The sequence below is a fragment of the Gallus gallus genome, chromosome 20 (assembly GCF_016699485.2).
Source record: "Gallus gallus isolate bGalGal1 chromosome 20, bGalGal1.mat.broiler.GRCg7b, whole genome shotgun sequence".
NCBI classification, from domain to species: Eukaryota; Metazoa; Chordata; class Aves; order Galliformes; family Phasianidae; genus Gallus; species Gallus gallus.
Genome location: NC_052551.1, coordinates 6,551,918 through 6,573,334, shown reverse-complemented (window position 1 = coordinate 6,573,334; position 21,417 = coordinate 6,551,918). Strand labels below are relative to the sequence as shown.

Sequence of the window (21,417 nt, the reverse complement as noted above, 5' to 3'; positions counted from 1 at the left end):
AAGCTGAGGGAAAAAGTCTGCTTTGGCAAAGAACAGAGTTGTAATCAGGCTAATCTGGCTGTTACAATAGCTAATCAGTACCACAGACAGTAGAAAGACCCAAGTGTCAGTGTAAAAGTTCACCTCTCACTCTGAGAAAAGGTTGTTCATTTCCTTCCCCGTTTTCTTTTCGTTCTGATGTGCTAGTATGCTATTAGTTCTCTATTTAATGAACTTTTAGATTAAGATTGAAACAGTCTGTACTAAAGCCTGAAATGGAGATACAGAATTCTGTGTAGTCTGCATTATGTACATATGTCCATGCATACACATACACCGTACAAGGATGAGAGAAAAAAAAATTCTGTGTTATGTTAAAAGGGAACATTGTTAAATATTTAAATCACTGTCTAAAACTTAGATGAATTCCAGTCTTTGTAGCTAAATCAGTTTTTGCTTCTACATTCTCACAAACAGTAGTCTTCAAGAGGAGTTGCTTGGAGCTTTCATACCTGACTGAATTATTCTCAATTGCTAACAATAGATTTTAGTGAGAGTTATTGAATGCTCAGCTTCTTGCAAAACAGTGTGTTTAACTGCTCAAATATCAATGTGTCCATTTAACATTAGGCATCTGTTCTTGAAAATATCGGTGATGGTGTCTGATTTGATAACCGCCTTTACTTTCTCTAATTGGAGAATGCTGTTTTGCTTGGGGAACGTTTTGTGGTCAAGCACCAGGAATAACCTGATATAGTACAAGCTGCATATGTTTTATGGCCTTCCTACATGCATATTGTTGCCAAAAACAAAAACAGATTTCTAAAGGTTAAAAAAATAACAGTAGGAGTCTCTTATCTTCCAGTTTATTTACAGTTGAAAGAATAAATTAGATTTTTCAGTCCCAACCTCTGTAAAGTAAACTACCCATTTATCCCATAAATTATTGTGAAGTAAGCCATGAGAACTGTCACATGGCAGGCTGTTAAAAATGAGGAAAGACTTAGAGAGATTGAAATTAATTCATAATAAGAGTTAAACTTCAGGTGTACTGAAGCCCTTTGCTTGCCTCTCCTTGTGTAATTATATAATCCTGCAGTTCCTCCAGAGCTACTCCAGTCTTTTTCTTGCCTATACAATTGTGCTTAGTTCTTGATTTGTAAATGTCATGGCTTTTTCTTGCTCTCAGAAGGTCCTTAAACAAGAGACAGTAATATAACTGACTGAAAGAACTGATTCTGTATTTAAGTACAACCTTTACACCATAGTATTTCTTTGCCAGTACTTGCCTGACAAACAGCTGCTGCTCGACTTAATGGGTATGTGAAGCCCACAAAATTTAATGCAAAATTTAATGCTGTTTTTTCCAAAGTAGATTCGTAAGTCACCTTCAGTACTTATCTAGAAATACTACACTGAAGGCTTCAGGTAGCGAGCAACTGAATCCTTTTTTTGTCAGACTGCTGTGTAAGGAAATAGAGTGCTGCTGCAGTTTTAACCAGGCCAACCTTTGGAGTTTGCATGCAATACAATTTGTTAGTTTTTTTTCCCTTGGGTTCTGAGTATAGATAAGATCTCTCAACCTCTTTGTCTAAGAGTGAGTTTTATTGTCTGTGCCTAATGGGTCCTGAAGTCTGACACTATAATCAAAATAAGAAGTCTTTACTTTGAGATAATGTCATATCCCTTTGTAGGTTAAACAGTTGTGTTCCAGAATCCTGGTCTTTGTCCTACTAATTCCTGTCAGAGGGAAAAGATGCATATATAAGTATTAATGCTATTTGGGCAAGGGGGGTAGCTATATTAATTGCTTGCTATTGTTCCCTACCAAGAGCATTTGCTAATTTCAGAGCCACAAGCCATGCGATGGGGAGGGGAAATAATTTAGTTTAGGAAGTTGTCTGAGGCGTAACATTTATTCTCTTCTTTCTAGGGAGACTGTCAGACTCGTGAGGAAGCTGTTGCACTGGGTGTTGGACTCTGCAATAATGGTTTCATGCATCATGGTAATGCATCAATATCCCTCCCCACAGCCAATTAAAGGAGCTCTTCAGTCTTACTAGCTGACAGTGTTTGCAAATCCCTTTTCTATATGCTGTGTCATATATACTGCCATGCAAACAACTCTTGGCATCTCAGCAGGTCCATCCAAAAACAACCTTTCAGCTTAACGTAAACAGTTATTTTACCTCTCTTTCTTCCTTGTATGGTTTTACTGTATTCTTTTTGATATGGGACAGAAGCACAAGATATTAAGTAGCAACTTTGTTCCAAGAGGATCGCTTGCATTTTGTATGAAATATATTTGCCAGGGAAGTCAAACATAATATCATGAACTCCTATGCACTGCAAAGAAAAGGATGCCCCTAGAATACAGTAGTAGCTTAATAATATAGAGCTGAATTAGTTGACTGATGGGGACGCATCTGGTCTTTGGTCTATAAAGACAGGAGAAATATTTAGGATTTCCTTTAACTTTCTTTTTTTTTGTTTCTGTCTTTCTTTCTCTGTGTAAATACTTGTATGTGTTTCATATATATTGTTTCCAGTCCTGGAGAAAAGTGAATTTAAGGATGAATCCTTATATTTCCGCTTTTATGCTGATGAAGAGATGGAAGGCACCAGTTCCAAGAGCAAACAATTACGTAATGACTTTAAGCTTGTGGAAAACATCTTGGGAAAGGGTCTTCTGGTAAGAAATATGTTAATGCAAACTTCTATTTATGTATGAAATTGGTATTGTTTTATGCTAGAGAATGAGAAGGAAAATAGTGATAGAGTAGAATAAAAATTGGAATTACAGTTTAGCTAGACTTGTCTTTACTGCAAAAAATACTAATTCTTCAGCTATTTTGCTGCAGAACTCCAATTTCTGCAGCTACAACTCTTCTAGCTGGGCAGACTACACAGTTTATTCTAGTAGCAAGAGAAATGAGTAAGTTGCAGGCTCCCTTCTCTAGCATGTGATCACACCTACTGCACTACCTGAAAGTTTGCAGACATACATGAGAAATGCAAGTAAGTTCCTGCCTATTTCTGACAGGTCTCAAGAAAAGAGGAGTCTCACAGATATGATCATTTCATCCATTTCACAGCCAAACCCCTTTCTTTTCCTGTGAAGCCCTTGAGAGAGACATTCTGGAAGTGAGCTGGGACCTGGATGTTGTCTTAATAGCACTGGAGTTTGCTGAGCATGCACCACAGTGTTAGTGTGGTGGAGGAGAAAGTAGTGGGCAGTGCTGCCTTGGGAGTGATCTGCCATAAAACGTAAATGCAGTTTAAGCACCTTTATACAGACAGTAGATTCAGATAGGAGTTAAGCGACTGAGCAAAACATAGATGTTTTGAGACATCAAATGATGTAAACATGCCCTGCATTGCTGGATCAAATATCAATCTTATTTTGTTTACAGAAAACAGTTTCAAGAAAATATTGTTCTTTATGTTAATTCTTTTGCAACACTATTGTTGTCTCCATATTCTCCACCTCACTAAATACCATTACAGTCCTTATGGTGCTTGGATTTTTCTAATGCTGCTTTGCACTTGGTAGTTGGATTGTGCATGCTCTCTGTTTTGAGATCCCTGTTTACTGCCAGTGGCTTCAGGCCCATCTTTTTCTCCCTTTGAACAACAGCAGAATGCAGGAGCAGGATAAAAGCCTGAGTCAGAAACTACAAAAACAGAATTGTTGGAAAAGATCCAGAGGTCCATTACATGGGAAAATTTTCCCTGTGGTTCACATGAACTTTACTGTCTCACTGTTGCCTTGGGAGACCAATCTGTGTTTGTCTCAAAGGCAAGAAGTAATATTTAAAACACCATGGCACCTCAGGATTGTTCCTCTATGCATCCTGTGCTGGAGACTGCAATGTCAGACCAATATGATTATTCTCCTGGAGAAGTGCTGGATAAAAGGAAGCAGTTAAAAGGTATTACACTTTGGGTGCTTTTTCCCCTGTGATTTGCAAAGCACTCAGCAATCAGTTTCATACTGAATGATGGGAACTGTCATTGTTTGGTATTTTTAGTTTTCTTCCTTATCAAGACATGATAGAAGAAACACACTGACTGGTATCTTCCACTTTTTTCTATCAGTTCAAGGTTATCTGTTAAACAGAAAATTCCAAAACCTAGCAACAGTACGTAAGCCCTGAAATGAGAGATGTAAAGCTGCTTGATTCTGTTTTCTGTTAATGTAATGATCATTTATTAGGATTCACTAAAGGAACAGAACAAACTGAAGCCTCTTGAGCAAACTGCTTCCCATCCCCCAAGCCCACCATAGGAAGTTTAATGGAGTTTCTTCAGTGCTGTTTTTTGAGATGTACTTTTCTTCCATGAAATCCGTGTTGGTTAGAGTGACAAATCCTACCCATTCATCTAAGTTTGCTCTATCACAGGAGAGCTTGAAAACAGAAAACAACAGAAGCTTTGGCCAATATATTATTGGAAATACCAAGAGAGAAAGGTGCTTTGTTTGAAATAATGCACTTCAAACAAAGTTTGATACATATTTATTTGTGCAATTGTTTCTTACTGAAGGACATAAATCTTGATGCACTGAAAAAATATACAACATTCTTTGCATAGCTGAAAAAAAAAATTGGATTTTGGATTGATTCCAAGCATTGTGACTTGGTTAGTGCAGTATGCTGTGAACTTCGATCAGCACATCTATTTGTTAGCCCGGGCCAACTGCAATGCAAATTAAAGCTGGTATGTTGGAGCTGAGTATCAAACATGGATAGATGCCTAAGGTAAACAGTACACAGACAGTGCTAGAGTCTTCAGAAAACTGCATAATATACTGCAACATATCCATTTATCTGATCTCAAAAGAAGAGCATTTCAGTTGATTTCAAAGGTGATACCTGTGTACATTTTATGCAGCATTCTCAAAACCAACATGCTGAGTTGGTGATCTGCATTCTAAGTCTGAATCTCAACTTTCCAGACGTAGGCATTTTTCCAGGGCATCCAGTACTTCCCAGTAGTGTGTTGCAGTAGTTACAGGAGAGTAGTTGCAGTGCCTCGCTGCAATTCACAACCAGGGCTGCATTGTGTCCTGGAATTCAAGTCATTCAGGGGCCTGAGTATGGTAGTGTGATCAATGAAAGCCAGTAGTTTGAGCACAGAAGCCAGGGCTATCTGAGTTTTAGTTTAATTGCACGCTTGAACTCACTTTATGGCCTGAGCAAGACCTCAAGTTGCTCCATACCTTAGTTTACCATCCGAAAATTTAGATACAAAATCTCATCTATCTGCCTATCTGCAGGACTTTGCCACTGCTCATGCTCTCTTGATATTAGCATAACTACAAGCAAGATGTATGCAGTGCTAGAAGCTGCCCTGCAGCTGAGGATGAGCTGATAGCAAACTACCTCACATCTGGGTCATCTTAATTCTCCTAGAAATCCGCCCAATCTTCCTTCATAAACAGTGAACATCCCCATGCCCCAAGTATTTTCTGACACCATAATCCTTGTACAGGAAAGGTACCACTCTGGTACCTGCTGCTGTCATGACCTATGTGACAAAATGCTTTGTGAATGTAACAGACACAGGTGTAATAAACCTTCCTTTGCATAGCTTTTCTACTCCCCTCTCTTCCCTCCCATCTCTGCAGAAATTCTCTTTGAATAGCTTCTGACTACGTTTGCCCTCTGGTTTTGATTAAACAGGCTTATATCTCATATGGGTTCATTTTTTAATGTGGTTGTTTTTCAAGATTAAACAGCTGCTTCCTTAACATTCAAAAGAACTGATTGTATTTCAGGGGCATAGAAATAATTCTTGTAGATGGCAAGGTATTTAATTGGTTTGGACTCCTTAGGGATGAATGGTGATCAGCTGGGGAATTGCAAGGTATTGCTATTTTATAACAGAGAATGAATCATAGCCTTCTCCAAGTATTGCATATAGAATATTATCCATGCTTTACTTTTTCATAAGGTTGTTCCTAGTACAGAAACATCAGTATACAGAATGTCAGATTTCTTTCTTTACAACATGGTGATAAAGCTCTAAATGCTGATGCATGTGGGGATTCTTAAATGTGTTTTGGTTCTTTACTTTCAAACAATACATTCTGCAATACCAAGGAACAGAGGAAGATAGCTTATTAAAAATGGTAGCATACAGAAGGTCTTCATGCATTTTAATGATAGCTGCATGCAAATGACCATGTAAATTTATGTAGCTGATGGATTCTTAAGTTTTGCAAATCAAAGCCTCTAAATTTTTAAATTTTTTTGCTTATGCTTTCAAAATCCAACCAAAGAAACTGAGCAGTCACTTCAAATGCAAAATGAGAATTGGATGGGTAGGATATCCTAAAAAGTTTCTGTTTAATTCCCGATGTGTAGTGCTGTATGTACATGTTGGATTGGGTTGAAAATCATTACGTCTGCAATACTAAAAATCTAACTGGTGGTGTACTCAACTTCGTGTAAGCTCTCCTTTTACTGAACGTACTTTAAAGAGCATTGTTTCTGAAAATGTTTTCTTAGGAATATCAAAGAATGGCATTTATCTTTTTTACTTTCTTTCTTTTTTGTCGGTTAATCTAAACATCCTCTAGAAGGATTTTTGCTTTGCAGGTCTTTTGTGTCTAGCATTATTTTAACGTGGCTGTAGGGCTCTTGCAAGAAAGGATGGTTCTATTTCTTTAGGGCTCTTTTCTAAGGTTAATTCCTGAAAAAGGACATTTTAAGATGATTGGCTTTAGTGGTTAAAGGGCAGTATTCTGAGATAGCAGGAATCATCAGAATCAAGTAATTCTCAGTAATGCTTTTCCTAGTGGCATGCTAGATTATAGATAGCTTTATTTCTCCTCTCAACTCAATTCTGATTCATTGGATGGCTCTTAAATGTGTAGAATTAACTCACAGCAAGATGTTTATCCACTAGAACTTCTATTTGTCCACTTACCAAAGGCCAGGCTTAGTTCATTTTTTAAAATGGCTAGTGGGTTATTAAGCTTTTTTCATTGTTTATAAACCACTAAAAAAGGATGAGTGCATGATATATTTGCCATAATTTGTATGATTTAAAAACATATTGATAAGGTTGGTCTGTGTGACCTCAGTGCAAATAAAAGGAAGCAGATTCCCAGAAGCAAGAACAGTAATCTTCTACCAACCATAAAGTGTACAGACTGAGCATATTACATGAGTCTTGTATGTCTTCCTGCAGTGTTCTCTCTTAAGCATCACAACTATTATTAAATCCAGCTGACCAACTGTTGTGATGTAGATTCATGTAGAATTATCTATAAGAAAGAAATAGGACTGAGCTGACCAATTTATCTGGAACAGATAGCAATAAATAAATGACTGCACTTTGGTCTGTAAGTATATTAACCAATGGAAAATACAGAATATTAATGAATTCTTGAAAGTTGAAATATCTTACGAAAAATGAAGGGCTAGAATTTAAAATCAAAAGCAACTGAGAAACAAAGCACCTATTTTTAGTGGGAGATTGATTAACCATTGGAACAAACTCTCAAGGGGGTGGAATACATTCTTCACTTCTTAAAGACTGCAGATCACAACTGGATAACTGCCAGGAAATTCTGCTTTAGTACACTAAGGGGATCAATGCAGAAATAATAGATTAAATGTAATGGCTCATGTTATGTATGAGTTCAGACCAAATAACCCAATAGTCCCTTTTGACCTTAAGGTCTCCAAGTTTATGTCAATCATGGCTTGAAATGAAAAGTCCAATTTCTGAACTTCATCCCTCAGCCTTTCAACCACTATGTATTTATGAAGCATTGCCTGGTGCTCTTTTTGTTTTTAAGATTCTACCTGAGGAAGATGACTATGGATTTGACGTAGAAGAAAAGAACAAAGCAATTGTGGTGAAGTCAGTTCGAAGAGGGTCTTCTGCAGAGGTGAGGCCTGATATTTGTAAATATTTTGTAAATAATGTTTCAATGTTTTAAAAAGGTACAAAACTATCCTATTTGAAGTCTTCTACAATTCTTCTGGTAATAAACTGTTTATGTAGATTACCAAGGGTTTTGGCATCTTTGAGTAACTTCCTTGCTGAATGTTTCTGATAAATGACAGACAGCATCAGTATCTTTATGTGATGGTAGGATAGCTCTGGTTCACAGAATCATAGAATGGCTTAAGTCAGAGATGACCTTGAAGATCACCCAGTTCCAACTCCCTGCCATGGACAAGGTTCCCAACTACCAGGTCAGGGTCCAGAGCCCCATCCAGCAGGCTTTGAATGCCTCCAGGGATGGGGCACTCATAACCTCTCTGGGCAACCTGTTCCAGCACCTCACCACCCTCTTGAGTAAGAAATTTTGTCCTAACATCTAGCCTAAATCTCCCCCCTTTTAGGTTAAAGCCATTCCCCCTTGTACTGTCATTATCTGCTTGTGTAAAATGTTGATCTCCATCCTGCTTGTAAGCTTCCTTCTAGTACTGGAAGGCTGCAATGAGGTCTCCCCAGAGCCTTCTATTTTCCAAGCTGAACAAGTCCAAATTCTTCAACCTTTCTTCATTAGAAGAGGTACTCCAGCCCTTTGTGGCCCTATGAACCCTCTCCAGCAGCTCCGCATCCTTCCTGCACTGGGGTCCCCAGGCACAGTACTCCAGATGGAGCCTTACAAGGTAGTGGGGGACAATCACCTCCCTCTTTCTGCTGCCACCCCTCTTTTGTTGCAGCCCAGGATGTGGAACCAGATAAAGCTGATGAGAGAGGGCAAGTAATGTTGGCTGGGGTAGTGGAGATGTACAACAAGAAACAGGTATATTTGAGTGAAAACTTTAGATTTGTGATTTTTTTCCCTAAAACACATTCACTAAATTCTCTCATGAGCCCTGATATTTTTGGAGAGCCCTACGGAATGTATTTACTGTGTTTCTTTGAGGCACATAGCAGTCCAAGTGTCATACAATCTTAGTATTTTGTAATAATTTGCTTATCCATGCTAACCTCTTTAACAAACAGTACATTGTGATCTTCCATTTACTGAAACAAGGTGCAGACAGGTTGATAGTCTATATTTTCAAAGCTATTTAGATGCCTTTTTTACACCTATAAAGATAAGATAGGAGACTAAATCACTTTTCACAGAACTGTGTGGCAGTGTGCACAGGCAGTATTTCCAATTAGAAGTCCAGGACAACCATTACAGGATTTGAATGTTTACATTCATTTGTTGATCCCATCTTTAGGCTACAGGTAGGCCTGGTTGACTGACCAAATGCAAACAACTGACTTGAGCATGCTGATTTTAGCAAGTAGGTAATGTCAGACAGGAAGGAATTTTGAGCTGAAGCTTGAAAATGACTTTTTTTTTTTCCCTCAGTTTAATAATTAAATAATCTCAGTATTGCTGATTCTTATTTGTTTTGTGGTCACCAGAGAAACTGATTCTATCCTTAAAATCAACATGGGTTGGCCAAAAATGTTATTAATTTAAACCTCCACTGTAAACCATTGCCTGATAGATAATCCTGCTGTCCTTGCTTTGGCAAGCTGCCTGTGGAATATCCTTCAGATCTGCTTGTGTTTTAAAACAACAGAAGCACACAATTTTCTAAGGAATCTTTATCTTCCAAGACAAATTATTTGTGACCATAAGCCCATCTTTTCAACCTCAACATAAATTATTGCTCAAGAAAAGAACTAAATCTGCTTGCCTCTGAATTGGAGGCTCATTCTGGAAAGACCTGAAGTTCAATAGTAATGTATTTAATTACGATCTTGGGCTTTTTAATGGCTTTGTGATACCAGAAGGATATCCAGCATGTAATTCCGTGTGGCTCAGCAGCTGTAGGCCATTTACAGACCATATGCCTGCTGTCATACTCTTCAGGGACAAAAATTAAGACATACAGCTTTGCTTCACAGTGCCCACCACAGTGCATTACATTCATTAGAACTGTCAGACTTCAGAGCTGAGTACAGTTCCAGGTTCACCAACTTAAATGTGAACAGATCTATAGCTTGCATGGATTTATTAAAGATCAGTGCATTGCTTTTCAGTTTGGCATTTTGATCTCCTAGTACACCAGGATCAAAATTGTTATGCACAGGCTGTGGTCGCACACAGGACTGAACTTCATGCATGTGCCACAGGTGGCTTTCTGGTTTTAGGTGCAGCATATCCCATGCCTATCACAAAGACATGTGTCTTCAGAAATACATTCTATAACCAGTCAACATCTCTTCAGTTCGGACCTCACCTTCTTTTCTAAGCTAGCTCACTTGTAGTTTAGTTATAGCTGGACTTATTCCCCAGCTTTAAATCTTGGAGCTGGTTTATGAATTACATTCTATCAGAAGGAAACAACAGTAAGAAAGATTATCCTTTTGGGAGGTGTAGTTGCTGTCTTGCTGTGAACAGTCAAGTGATGAGCAGATGTCTAGTGTTTGAACAGCGTGTGTTCGAAGAGCAGCCGCTTGGCCAATGGCCATGCAGATGAATCGCAAAGAGCAAGCTGCTGGGGTGTGGGAAAATACAGTGGCCTGGATCCAGGCAGCTGCATTGAGTTGTCATGAGGAGCATCCATTATCCATAAAGTGCAAGTGCTGTGACATTGCAGGTCTTTACTCTTAGGCAGGTTGTCCTTTTGTTTTTAGCCTGGTTAGTTAAAATCTGATAGAGTAACAGATGTTTAGATGGAAGTTACTAGTTTGTAGGGATTCATATGGAGCTGTGTACCTCAGACATTCATGGATTTACTATGATTATGTGTGCAGGTAGGTTTCCCATATGCAAAAGCAGTAAGTTAGTAATATAAAGAGGTCATCCACTGCTAGAATGATTGCTAGAATGATGCAAAGATTTTAGTTAGCTGCACATACATAACACTCAGTCTAAGTGCTACTATTTACATTTTAACTGATATAGATCACAGAAAGGTTTATGTTTAGAGTACGTTTAGGGTTGTTGTCCAGCAGGCAGAATAGGGGATCTGGATTCTATCAATGAATCTGTATCTGACTAAAGTTAGATGAAAAAGTTAGGAATTAAAATGAAAACACTTTGCCTTTTTAGGCTGATGAAGAGCAAGTACTTCACTTAAAGCATAGGCAGGATTACACTACCACTTAAAAGCAGGTTACATTTACTTATGGTACTAGGTATAGATTGTTTTTGCATCACTAGAGACCAAAAACTTCTTGTTCTTGTTCCCCTGTGCCCAGCCTGCAGGTTGGAGGAAATCACTCTTCTCTATCTCACTGGGTAACACAGCTAGCCACAAGTCTCCTATTTAAAAAAAAACAAACAAAAAAATGTGGCAGAAAAGTACGAAGTAAGATATATCTATGACATGGCATGCTGATGAAATCTCTTTGGTTTTTCTGTAAATGCAGATGGCTTTTAAGGATGAATGATGAAGCATTTGATGAACCAATACAATATATACAGTTTTTTGTAAACCTAGAAACTGCCAATAGCAGTCAAACCTCTCTAAATACACCTTGGAGCCTCAAATTTCAGAGATACTGGCAATGATCCAAAGTTTTCTGTGGTGTTGGTTTCACTTACAGATGGCTGGCCTGCAGGCAGGAAGGAAAATCTATTCCATCAATGAGGACTTAGTCTTCCTACGCCCGTTTACAGAAGTGGAAACCATTTTAAACCAGTCCTTCAGCTCACGAAGGCCACTTAGGCTTCTGGTAGCCATCAAATCAAAAGAGTAAGTGCCAAGCAGGGGATTATTTTTCAATTATTAAACATTTTTTCTACAGTTGGTAGTAAGAACTGTGTAAACTCTTTCCAATAAGAAGCTGTTCAACAGGAAAACAGGGAAATGACAGAAATGCTGATGGTACAAAAGTCAGATTGTTTTTAGTGATGAACCCCATGCTTCTAAAAATGAGTTAGGATATATGTTCTGTATATAGCAGTTAACTTTTGTCCTTTTTGTGCACAAAAAAACCCTGACCCATAAGGATTGTCATTTTGTCTCAGGTACAGAACAACTCAGACTCTAATACATGTTCAAGCAAAAGTAATTTCCACTCTATTGAAGCTTGCCTTACTTTTGGATGACTAACTCTATCAGCCCATATAGTTTTTTCAGTCCATTATGGTATTTTATTATAAGGGTTAATTCTGTTAATATATTTGACATCGTTAAATTTTGTAGCCCCCTAATTTGCCATGGAATTGAACCCTCCCAGTTATCACTTGATGCTGGATTCTAGTCTGCTTATTTTTGTTGCAAAGATTCTCAGCTGCTGTAAGTCAGTACAGCTGCACTGAGGTTTTCCTGGAAATGGAAATAAATACGGATATGAACACCATAGAAAGTTTCTGTCCTACATTACTTGCTAAAAAATTAATAAATTTGGAAGTGTCAAATTTTAATGAACCCATCTGCCTTAGAGAATGTAGATGTAGTCAATGATTTCTTTATTTTTTATTTATTTGTAAACTATTTGGGTGCTTGCCTCTGTCCAAAACTCAGTTGTGAATGCCAAAGAAAGATGTTTTTAAAATTGCCTAGAGCTCTGACAGCTTAGCTTAAAATGTTGCTTTCTCCTCCTCTTGATCTACCTGCAGGATCATTAAAATCCCAGATTGTCCTGAAGCACTTTGCTTTCAGATACGGGGAGCAGCACCACCATATGTTCATGCGGTAGGAAGAGGTAAGTAGGAAGACTGTGATATAATTAAGCTGGAGTACATATATACATTTATATAAGAGTATGTATATATGCACTAAGCATGGTGGTTTTTCTTCTTGCTCTTTATCAGAAACCCCTTCCAACCTTTTCAATTTTCTCTTCCAAAGTCAGTGGGCTTTTCTGTGTAACTTCCCTGCTGTTGCTTTTATCAGGTTCTGAGGCTGCAGCTGTAGGCCTTCATCCAGGACAATGCATTTTGAAAGTCAATGGGAGTAGTGCATCACATGGAAATTATCTGGATGTTCTGGAGCACTTTACAGCATACAGGACCAAACAACAGGAAGTGTTGGTATGAATACAAAATGTCAAAGTACATTAATTCCTCCCTTTCTTCTCTGTTTTTATACTCTCTAAATGTTCATAAGAGCAACTTACACAAGTCTCTTTCAACTTGCTCCCATGCCAAAGTCCTAGTGCAACTAAGGGAGCTGCTTACAGTAAATCCCAGTTGTGTATAGTTGCAAGAGCATGTACCAATAGCATGTATGTCAGTTCATGCACTACTAAATATTATTAGCTGCTTACTAAGACTAGAAGTGCACCCAGATACTGACCTCGATTTTCTAGTCTCTGAAATTCAGAGGAATACTGGGATAATGTTAATATTTCAGCCAGTGTAGAAGATAAAAATAAACTTGCAGCTAGATTCACCTTTGTAGTCCAGCCCTATGGACATCAGGCATTTTTTACTGGGGTCATAATTTCTTGCAAGGGATTGTACCAGTGGGTGTACAGAACACATGAAGATGCTGAAGAGGACAGAGTTCAGCAAGCAGCATCCAATGCGTATCTGAATGGAAGTCATCCAGGGTCCAACAAAGAAGACTCTTCACTGACAGGAGATGAAGATCTGGATCCACTTCAAAATACCCACCAGGAATCAGGTAAAGATTTTAATGGGGGAAGATTTGGGGGCTTAGAGAAGGAAAAGTGCAGTAGAAATATAAACTGTAATGATTATTCCGGAATATCTCTTGTGCTAGTAAAGCTTTGTAAGAAAAAGAGGTCTGTCAGAGGAAGTGCTCTTATGCTGCAGTTTATTTAGTAGAATAAAAAAAGAGATACACATAGAAATCATACCCCTGCAACTCTCTGAAGTCATGTGCTCTTTCCTGAACAGAAAATATGATTTTAGGATCACTAAATGAATTCTTAGATGTCTGTTTCCTGCTAGTGCCTTAGAGAATCTTTATAATACGTAACAATGTCATTTATTATGTAAGTAGAGACAAAAATCTGTTGCTTGTCTGCTTTTTATTTGCTGTTATAGCCCCAGTCCCACAGTAAATGACATAGGGTCTTGCATGCTCAGGTAGGTAATAATTTGAGTTATTCTGTTAACTGCTTTCGTATCAAGCCATATACCAGCATCACACAGTGTCACACAGCCAGGTCAGCACACACCCCTCCAGAAAACCATTCTCATGGCTACAGGCCCTCTCCTGTGCCAAGCTACTCAATAAAAGGCCTGAAGGAGACTCCTATCATAGCATTAACTGTCCTTTGAAAATCTAAGTAGGAGAGAAAAAACAGTTTAAAATTATGATAAAGGAGGTTCCTCATATGAGGTGTCTGGACTCTATTTGATATGTTAGCTCTGTAGTTTTTACTATAGGCTATTAAAAAAAAAAAGTATGATATATTCTTATTAGAATCTGAAAAAAAAAAAAGAAAAAAAAAAGGCAAGCAAAACTGTGTACACAAGTCTAGGCACAATTTAGAAGCAGATACAGATAACCTATGTTATTTGCCTGAATCAGATGTGTTTACACACTGGTAGAAGTAGGATACTAGCAAGATTCAGGCTTGAGGTACTGCCTTTGACAAGTGTTTTTGATATTTTTCAGTCTGTTGGATACCATAAAAGTAATCAGATCCCATCCCTTGTCTTCACAAAAGCCAGTTTTTGAAATTGAATAGTTCAGCATGTTTAGAACCATTTGGTAGCCCCTGCAAACTGGGAATTTATGGGCAGTAGCAGCTTGAGGGGGAAGGTCTGCAAGTAGCTCTATTTAACTCCGTTCACATAATTTTGATCTGGAGCACGTTTTCAGAGTGCATTACCGTTGTGTCAGCAAGAAGTGGGGGGGTTGTATTTCTTCCAGCTTGGAAAAGTAGATGGTAGGCAAGAATACTGAAGCCAGATCTACTCCAAAGGTCTGAGCCTAGATTCTCTGAATGCCAATGGCAAATTTTCCAAGAACATCTCTGTGAATCCCAGGTAAGGAATGCTGAGGCTTTTAGTCTAATGGCCAAACAGTGCAGCTTGGCACTGGAACAGCAGGAGGGGTGCCCTTGTAAAGACAAGGGAGAAGTCCTCTGGCAAATCTCACTCTGGCTAAAATTCAAATTTCTTCTCTGATGACAGTGTTATTGCCTGTGTTTAAAAATGTTATCTCCTCACCCCATCTCTGCCCTACCATCTCAGTCTTATAGTTGTACAGAAAATACATCTGGAACACTTAATAGAATCACAGAACGGCCTGGGTTGAAAAGAACCTCAAAGATCATCTAGTTTCCTAAAACTTCAACAGAAAAGTGGCATTCTTACAGAGGGTTGCTAGAAACAACAAGGCTCTGAGATTAACATACTTTACTTCCCTTTGAAATCTTCTGTGAGGGACTATGTATGTGAATGCTGAACAGAACTAAAATGGTGTCCTATGCATGGATGTGCATGTGCACACTTGGAAGAACATCAAAATCTGAATTGGAGCATTTGGATTGTCTAAAACTCTCTTGTAGTGGCCAACAGCAAATGTCTTCTTCACAATACCCTCCCAGCCTCTAGCAGTCTGTAGTTCAGAGACTCCTTGAGCCAAAAGTTGTATCTTTGCATCTTTGCATTTAAGACCTCCCAACAGACTTCTCTTTCCTCTGCATGCCTGTATTCATGTATGCTGCTGAATGCCTCTAATGACTTATTTTGTTTCCAGCCCAGGTACAGCAGACCATCAGCTCTCCACCGATAACTGGCGAAGAAACACCTCTCATCAGCCTGACTGTGGATAACACCCACCTGGAGCATGGGGTGGTATACGAATATGTCAGCAGTGCAGGAATCAAATCCTTTGTCCTAGAGAAAATTGTGGAACCAAAAGGTTGCTTCTGTCTCACAGCAAAGGTACCTGACCAACATACATAGCCAGCTTCATTCCTGAACAGAACTGGGAAGAGAATAATACAGGCATTTCTCTGTCAATTGTCTTGCGACTTCAGATGGGGTAGCACATGGTCATCTCAACTCTGCCTGGAGTTTAGTCATTAGAATGGACTAACTCATACTAGCTCTCATTTGCTGTGGGCAAGTGAGCAAAATCTTCCTAGATTTCAGCTGTTGAGGGAGACATAGGACAGTCTCTCTGGAGCTGAGAGGAATTCTTGCTATTTTCTGACTGGTAATGTACTTTTTGATGATACTGAAGATCAACATCTTCAGGCAAGAATTTGCTTTACACTAGAAAAAAATCAAGCTTTTTTTTTTTTTTTTTCCCCATCTGATGGACTGGATGGATCACTGAAGAAAGGAGATAGAAACACAGTTACTGGAAGACAACAGTGCCGTGTATTTTGATCCATCTACGCACAATGACGAGAGAATAGTAAATGATTCTGTCACATCCCAGTGATGTTATTGTTAAGCACAATGAAAATCAAAGTGTGCCAGAGCCAGGTTACCTTGGCAGTGCACAGTGAATATTTTGAGCAATTTGCTGTTCTGAAAGTTTCTGAGAAATGTTTTGTTTGTCTGAGGAGTAGACATGCTAATGGCTCTGAGGTGGTTATAATAGCAACTTGTTCAGAAGGCAACCTTACTCAAGTGTGACATACAGGATTTACCTGTGGAATTTTGCCTCACTGTCAAGTCTTACATAATTAAAATTCTGTCTTTTTGTTTAGATTTTAGAGGCCTTTGCTGCAGAAGACAACCACTTTGTAAGGAATTGCAAAAGGCTTATATCCCTGAGCAGTGCTGTGGCCACCATGCCCCAGTATGAGTTCCGGCAGATCTGTGACACTAAGCTGGAAAGCATTAGCAGGCGGCTTGCAAACTACCAAGAGGTACAACTGCTAGTTACTGGTGAAGTCTCAAGACAATACTGCATAGGGATAACTGGGTTTTGATTTTCTTTATTAATGGATCCAAACTGCTTTGCAGGTAGTTATCCTAGTGGCATGACAACAGCCCTATGTGTTATTTGAATTGCAAGTTCCAAGGAAAAAGGACCTAACTTGTAAACTTTTTTTTTTTTTTTTTGCAAATGAAGTAGCATATCCTTGCTTTATTTCTCCCAGTTTGCAGATGGATTAAAGACCAAGGTGAGCCCAGCCTTCAAACAAGCCATCATGGAACCACATTCTCTCAACAGCATGGATTTCTGCCCCACCAACTGCCATATTAACCTCATGGAGGTGTCATACCCCAAAAACACTACCTCAGCAGGGAGGTCGTTCAGCATTCGCATTGGACGAAAACCCTCTATTATTGGTCTTGATCCAGAACAAGGTGATATTTAACTTTCAAATCATACTGATTTTTATTTGCATAGAAAGTTGCATCTTTACACTGCTCAATGAAGTCAAAATTAGTTCCAAAGAAACAAAGCCTTGCCAGTACCCTTGTTTTCTCTTCAAAATTTTATAGTAAAATGATACCTGCTTGTGTTGTAATTGCAGTGCTAGAAAAGGTTCTATGCTGTGAAGAGAGGCCACATTCAGGCTGAAAACTTGTTCAATCAGACTGTAATACTATTTTCTTTCCTAATTAGTAAACAAATTCCATATCTTGGAGCTGGAAGTCTCTACTCTGTCTCAAGGGGATGTACTTGATAAGTAGCTGCTATATAGCATTTATCCTGCAACCTGAATATTTGAGTTCCAACATTTCCTCATTGTAGTATCTCATATCATGCTTCTGATTCATTGTCTGACGAAGTCGGAGTGCAGGAATGTTTGGAAAAGACACAGTGAATTGTAGTCTAACCAATCCACTGAAGAATATATTGCTTTTATTCAGAATGAATCAATAAAGAAGCCCCACTTACTTGAAGATATTAAAATTCCATGGTATTTTAAATATAACCATATCAAAATTGTCAACATTTTAAAAAGAAAACAGATTTTATTTTCTGTAATTACATCATCCTATTTCTTGATGTATATATGTATTTATATGTGTGTGTGTGTGTTACGTGAATGTTTTTAAATCTGGAAGAATAATAACACAGACCAACTGCCAAGAGGTTGAATTCATTAACAACAAATGCATTTAGATACTCAAATGGACAAAATGATAGTATATGAGTGGATACTTGCTGTCATTACTCCCATAATTTAACCTGTCTGTGGACTGTACTAAATTCAAAACATCTAGTTGGTATGACAGGGAAAATGAAAAAGTAATAAAAAAAGATTTTGTAATGGAATATAATTGTATAAAATAATCATGTGACATTTTTCTTTTCTTTTTAAATTCTACCTATCCTAAACTAGCATTATTGGGTTGGATTGTGGAGATTCATGAAAGCCATACTAACCAGACCCTTTAACGTTTAGTAGGTACCGTAAATCCAGTCTCATATACTCAACACTGCATCACCACTATGGCTGCACCATCCTGGAGATGTCTGACCCCAGAAGATGGAGATCTCGATGGTAGTTTTGGCCAGCAGAATGGAGGAACAAGTCAGGAAGAAAGGGGACTCAGCTTTCTGCTCAAACAGGAAGATCGAGAAATACAGGACTCATACTTGCACCTTTTTAACAAACTTGACATTGCAGTGAAGGAAATGAAGCAATACGTCGTTCAGATAAATAAGTAAGTAAAGAGACTTAATAAAGTAAAGTAAAGCACTGCAGAGAGCAATTCTGATTAAAAGGGAGATGTTAACCCCAGAAATCTCATTATCAGCCCCTACTGTTATACTTTTATTACACTTGTATTACAGCCATTGATTGTTATGAAGTGTCAAACCTATTCCATGCAGATCCACCCATGTGTTTACTATCGCCATTTGCACCTAAAAGTCTACCTGAATTCAACAGCCACTGTTTTGCTTAATGTATACTGTTTTAACAGGTAAGAGTGTTTTGTGTGCCAGTGGTTCTGGAACTCCGTATAGACAGAGTGCCTCATCTTGATGTTTTGTCTGACATAAGGCAGACCAAATAAAAGTTTGGATTTCCAGCAGCTTTCTCTTTGAAACTTATGTTTTCCTTTTCCTTTTTAAATTTTCATTATCACAGGTCTCCTAGAAATGGTACGTAAGGATTTGAATAGTTGGTCTGTGTACGGGACATAACTGGAAGGGATTTGCGAGCAGGTGCTGCAGGGGTGATCGCTGTGACATGAGGCTACAGCTGCTTCCAGCCAACTCATTAACAAAGGAGAAGAGCCCATCATGCACCAAAAACTTAAACTGATCAGAAAGCATGTAGTGCCTTGGCTCAAACATATTTAAGAAAGAACAAGAGCTGCTGGGGAGAACCTGTGGGCTAAAGCACTTCCCCAGGGAAGAAACCCAGTGCCTGGGATGGAGAAAGTGCAGATTTTGTTGAATTAAAAACAGAGCCCTTTCAGGCCTCATTGTTACAGCGATTAAATTGTCCTTTGTGGAGATAAGGTTCCTGCAGAAACAGGAGTTTCTGTGAATTGAGATAAACAGATTTCAGTGAACCCCTTTCAGAGCTCACAGTTTTACATAGCTGTAGTCCATGTACAAATACTGGAAATGCTGTCTTTGATTTCACATAGCTGAATTCTGGTCGTAGCCATTATAGCTCATTTGTGAAACTATCCACCAGTCCCTGACAGCCACGTGTTTTACCTCTGCAGACTTCTGTCCACCATAACAGAACCTACAGAAGGTGGTGCCTGTGAGCCACCATCCACTGAGGAGTCGTCTCCACCTTCCCTGGGAACAGAAGAGAGTGATCCTGACAAAGCTGAGCATGGTGGCATCAAGAAGGTCTGTTTCAAAGTTTCTGAGGAGGACCAGGAAGACTCTGGACATGACACAATGAGTTTCAGAGACTCCTACAGGTCAGTCGGAAAAAGTGCTTCATGCCAAAATATCAACTACCATGCCAAACAACGTCAACATACCAACACCTCTAGAATGTTCAACAAAATGAAGTAAATAAGTCTAGCTTTGACTTTACCCTTCTATACCATATAGCTGTAAACTTCAGAAGCTTAGCAGAGTTTTCAGCCTGATAATAGCTGCTATTATAAGAGTTTTTTTCCATTCAATTCTGCAAACAATTTTCCCAGAAATCTAAGACACTGAGAGACAGAAATGAGCATTCTTTTTTTTATTCTTAATGGGCCTCTGAAACCACAACTGCAAATGTTTACTCAGGTGTCTTAAAATCTTGTTTTTGGGACACGAGTCCCAAAATATACTGCTTCTGGAATATTTGCTACTGAAGGGAATTTCACACACTCTGACTCTGTTTTTCTTGAGAGGTAACATTTGAAAACTTTCCTTCACAAAAAATGGAACAAGTTGCAATCGTGTCTGATGATTGCAATTTTACAACCTTAATAGGTCGTTTTTGCGTTAATAGGAAGGCCATAGGACTTTTCCTATGTAAAGAAGTAAAAATATCTTATAGTGAATTAGCAGGATTTAGAATAACCTGAATAAATGATACGTCTTAGCTACTTCCATGCTACTACAGGCATGATTCTTTACTGGGTGGTGGTTTTCTGTGATACTGCAAGTGGTACCATGTGGCATTCATACAGGACTGCAGAAATGACAGCATCAGAATAGTTTACATTGCAGTGAACATCTGGAGCCCTCATGGTCCAATCTCTCAAACAGAAAAGGCCAAAGAAGATTGTTTGCACAGGGTCTGGCCCAGCTGAATACGGGGCATCTCCACGGACAGCAAATATCCAGTCAGCAAAGGATCAGAACTAGCACTTACAATATTGAGATCCGCAGTATCTATTCATGGTGCTAGATTTAAGTCTACACGTGTGCTCAGGAGCTGCTTTATTGAAATGTGAAGTATTTCTCTCATTGTTGATAGGAATCCCGTGAACAGCTTAGTTTAAATGATTTCTGTAATGGCAGTTAATCTATCTTGTGTAACAAAGTGACATTAAGAACAGTGCCTGTGGATCTGTCACTTGTTCCAAAGTTTTACATATAAATGTAAATTGAGAAAGATTATTCTGTTCAGTCTTTATTAGACACACAATTATGCATATATTACAGATAACAGTTATCCAACAGGGAACAGAGTGTGTTTTTTTTTAATCTGAATTTGATCTGAATAATTTTGATCCGAAAAACTCCTGAGGAACTACAAAAATAAACAAATTACAAATAAGAAAATATTTTGTTTGCATTGGTAGTGCTTCGTAAGGATCATAAGTCATGTATCATAAGGGCTTATATTGTGATATAGATGCTATAATTTTTTTTAGAAAAAAAAATAGGCATCTTTGGCAATAGGTTTAACAAAGGCAAGAATCCATATTAGGGTTCTTTCAGTTGCTCTTAGTCTTTTGGCTCACCTTAGTCTAAAATAAGGTAGAGAAAAAGACAACGTGGAGAATTTTGTGGGTTTTATTTTTGGCTTGTGCCATTAAAAACACTATGTCACTTAACTGGAGGGGGGCAGACTGATATCCACTGATTTTCTCATCAACTTTAGTAAGTTATAGTTAGTATAAACCGAACTTTAAACAGAAATGATTCTTGCTGCAATTTTTCATGTATGCATCAGCCAGCAGCTGTGTGAAGGCAACTG

The 21,417-nt window shown here is 38.5% G+C and overlaps 1 protein-coding gene across 6 annotated transcripts in view; it reads left to right on the top strand.

Moving 5' to 3' along the window:
- Positions 1-21,417, top strand: part of PREX1 (phosphatidylinositol-3,4,5-trisphosphate dependent Rac exchange factor 1) — a 152,707-nt gene that overhangs the window by 109,490 nt on the left and 21,800 nt on the right. For 4 of the 6 annotated variants that reach the window (XR_005841273.2, XR_001469660.4, XM_040650941.2 and 1 more), the window contains exons 15-26: positions 1,913-1,985; positions 2,529-2,671; positions 7,790-7,882; positions 11,509-11,657; positions 12,527-12,612; positions 12,804-12,940; positions 13,364-13,535; positions 15,588-15,775; positions 16,552-16,713; positions 16,948-17,158; positions 18,208-18,469; positions 19,487-19,693. Coding sequence is in view for 4 of the 6 variants with exons in the window: in XM_040650941.2 (XP_040506875.1) it covers positions 1,913-1,985; positions 2,529-2,671; positions 7,790-7,882; positions 11,509-11,657; positions 12,527-12,612; positions 12,804-12,940; positions 13,364-13,535; positions 15,588-15,775; positions 16,552-16,713; positions 16,948-17,158; positions 18,208-18,469; positions 19,487-19,693 (1,883 nt within the window). In the remaining 2 variants the exon portion in view is untranslated. The remainder of the gene's footprint in view (positions 1-1,912; positions 1,986-2,528; positions 2,672-7,789; positions 7,883-11,508; positions 11,658-12,526; positions 12,613-12,803; positions 12,941-13,363; positions 13,536-15,587; positions 15,776-16,551; positions 16,714-16,947; positions 17,159-18,207; positions 18,470-19,486; positions 19,694-21,417) is intronic. The other 2 variants (XM_040650942.2, XM_015296692.4) reach the window with 1 other exon arrangement.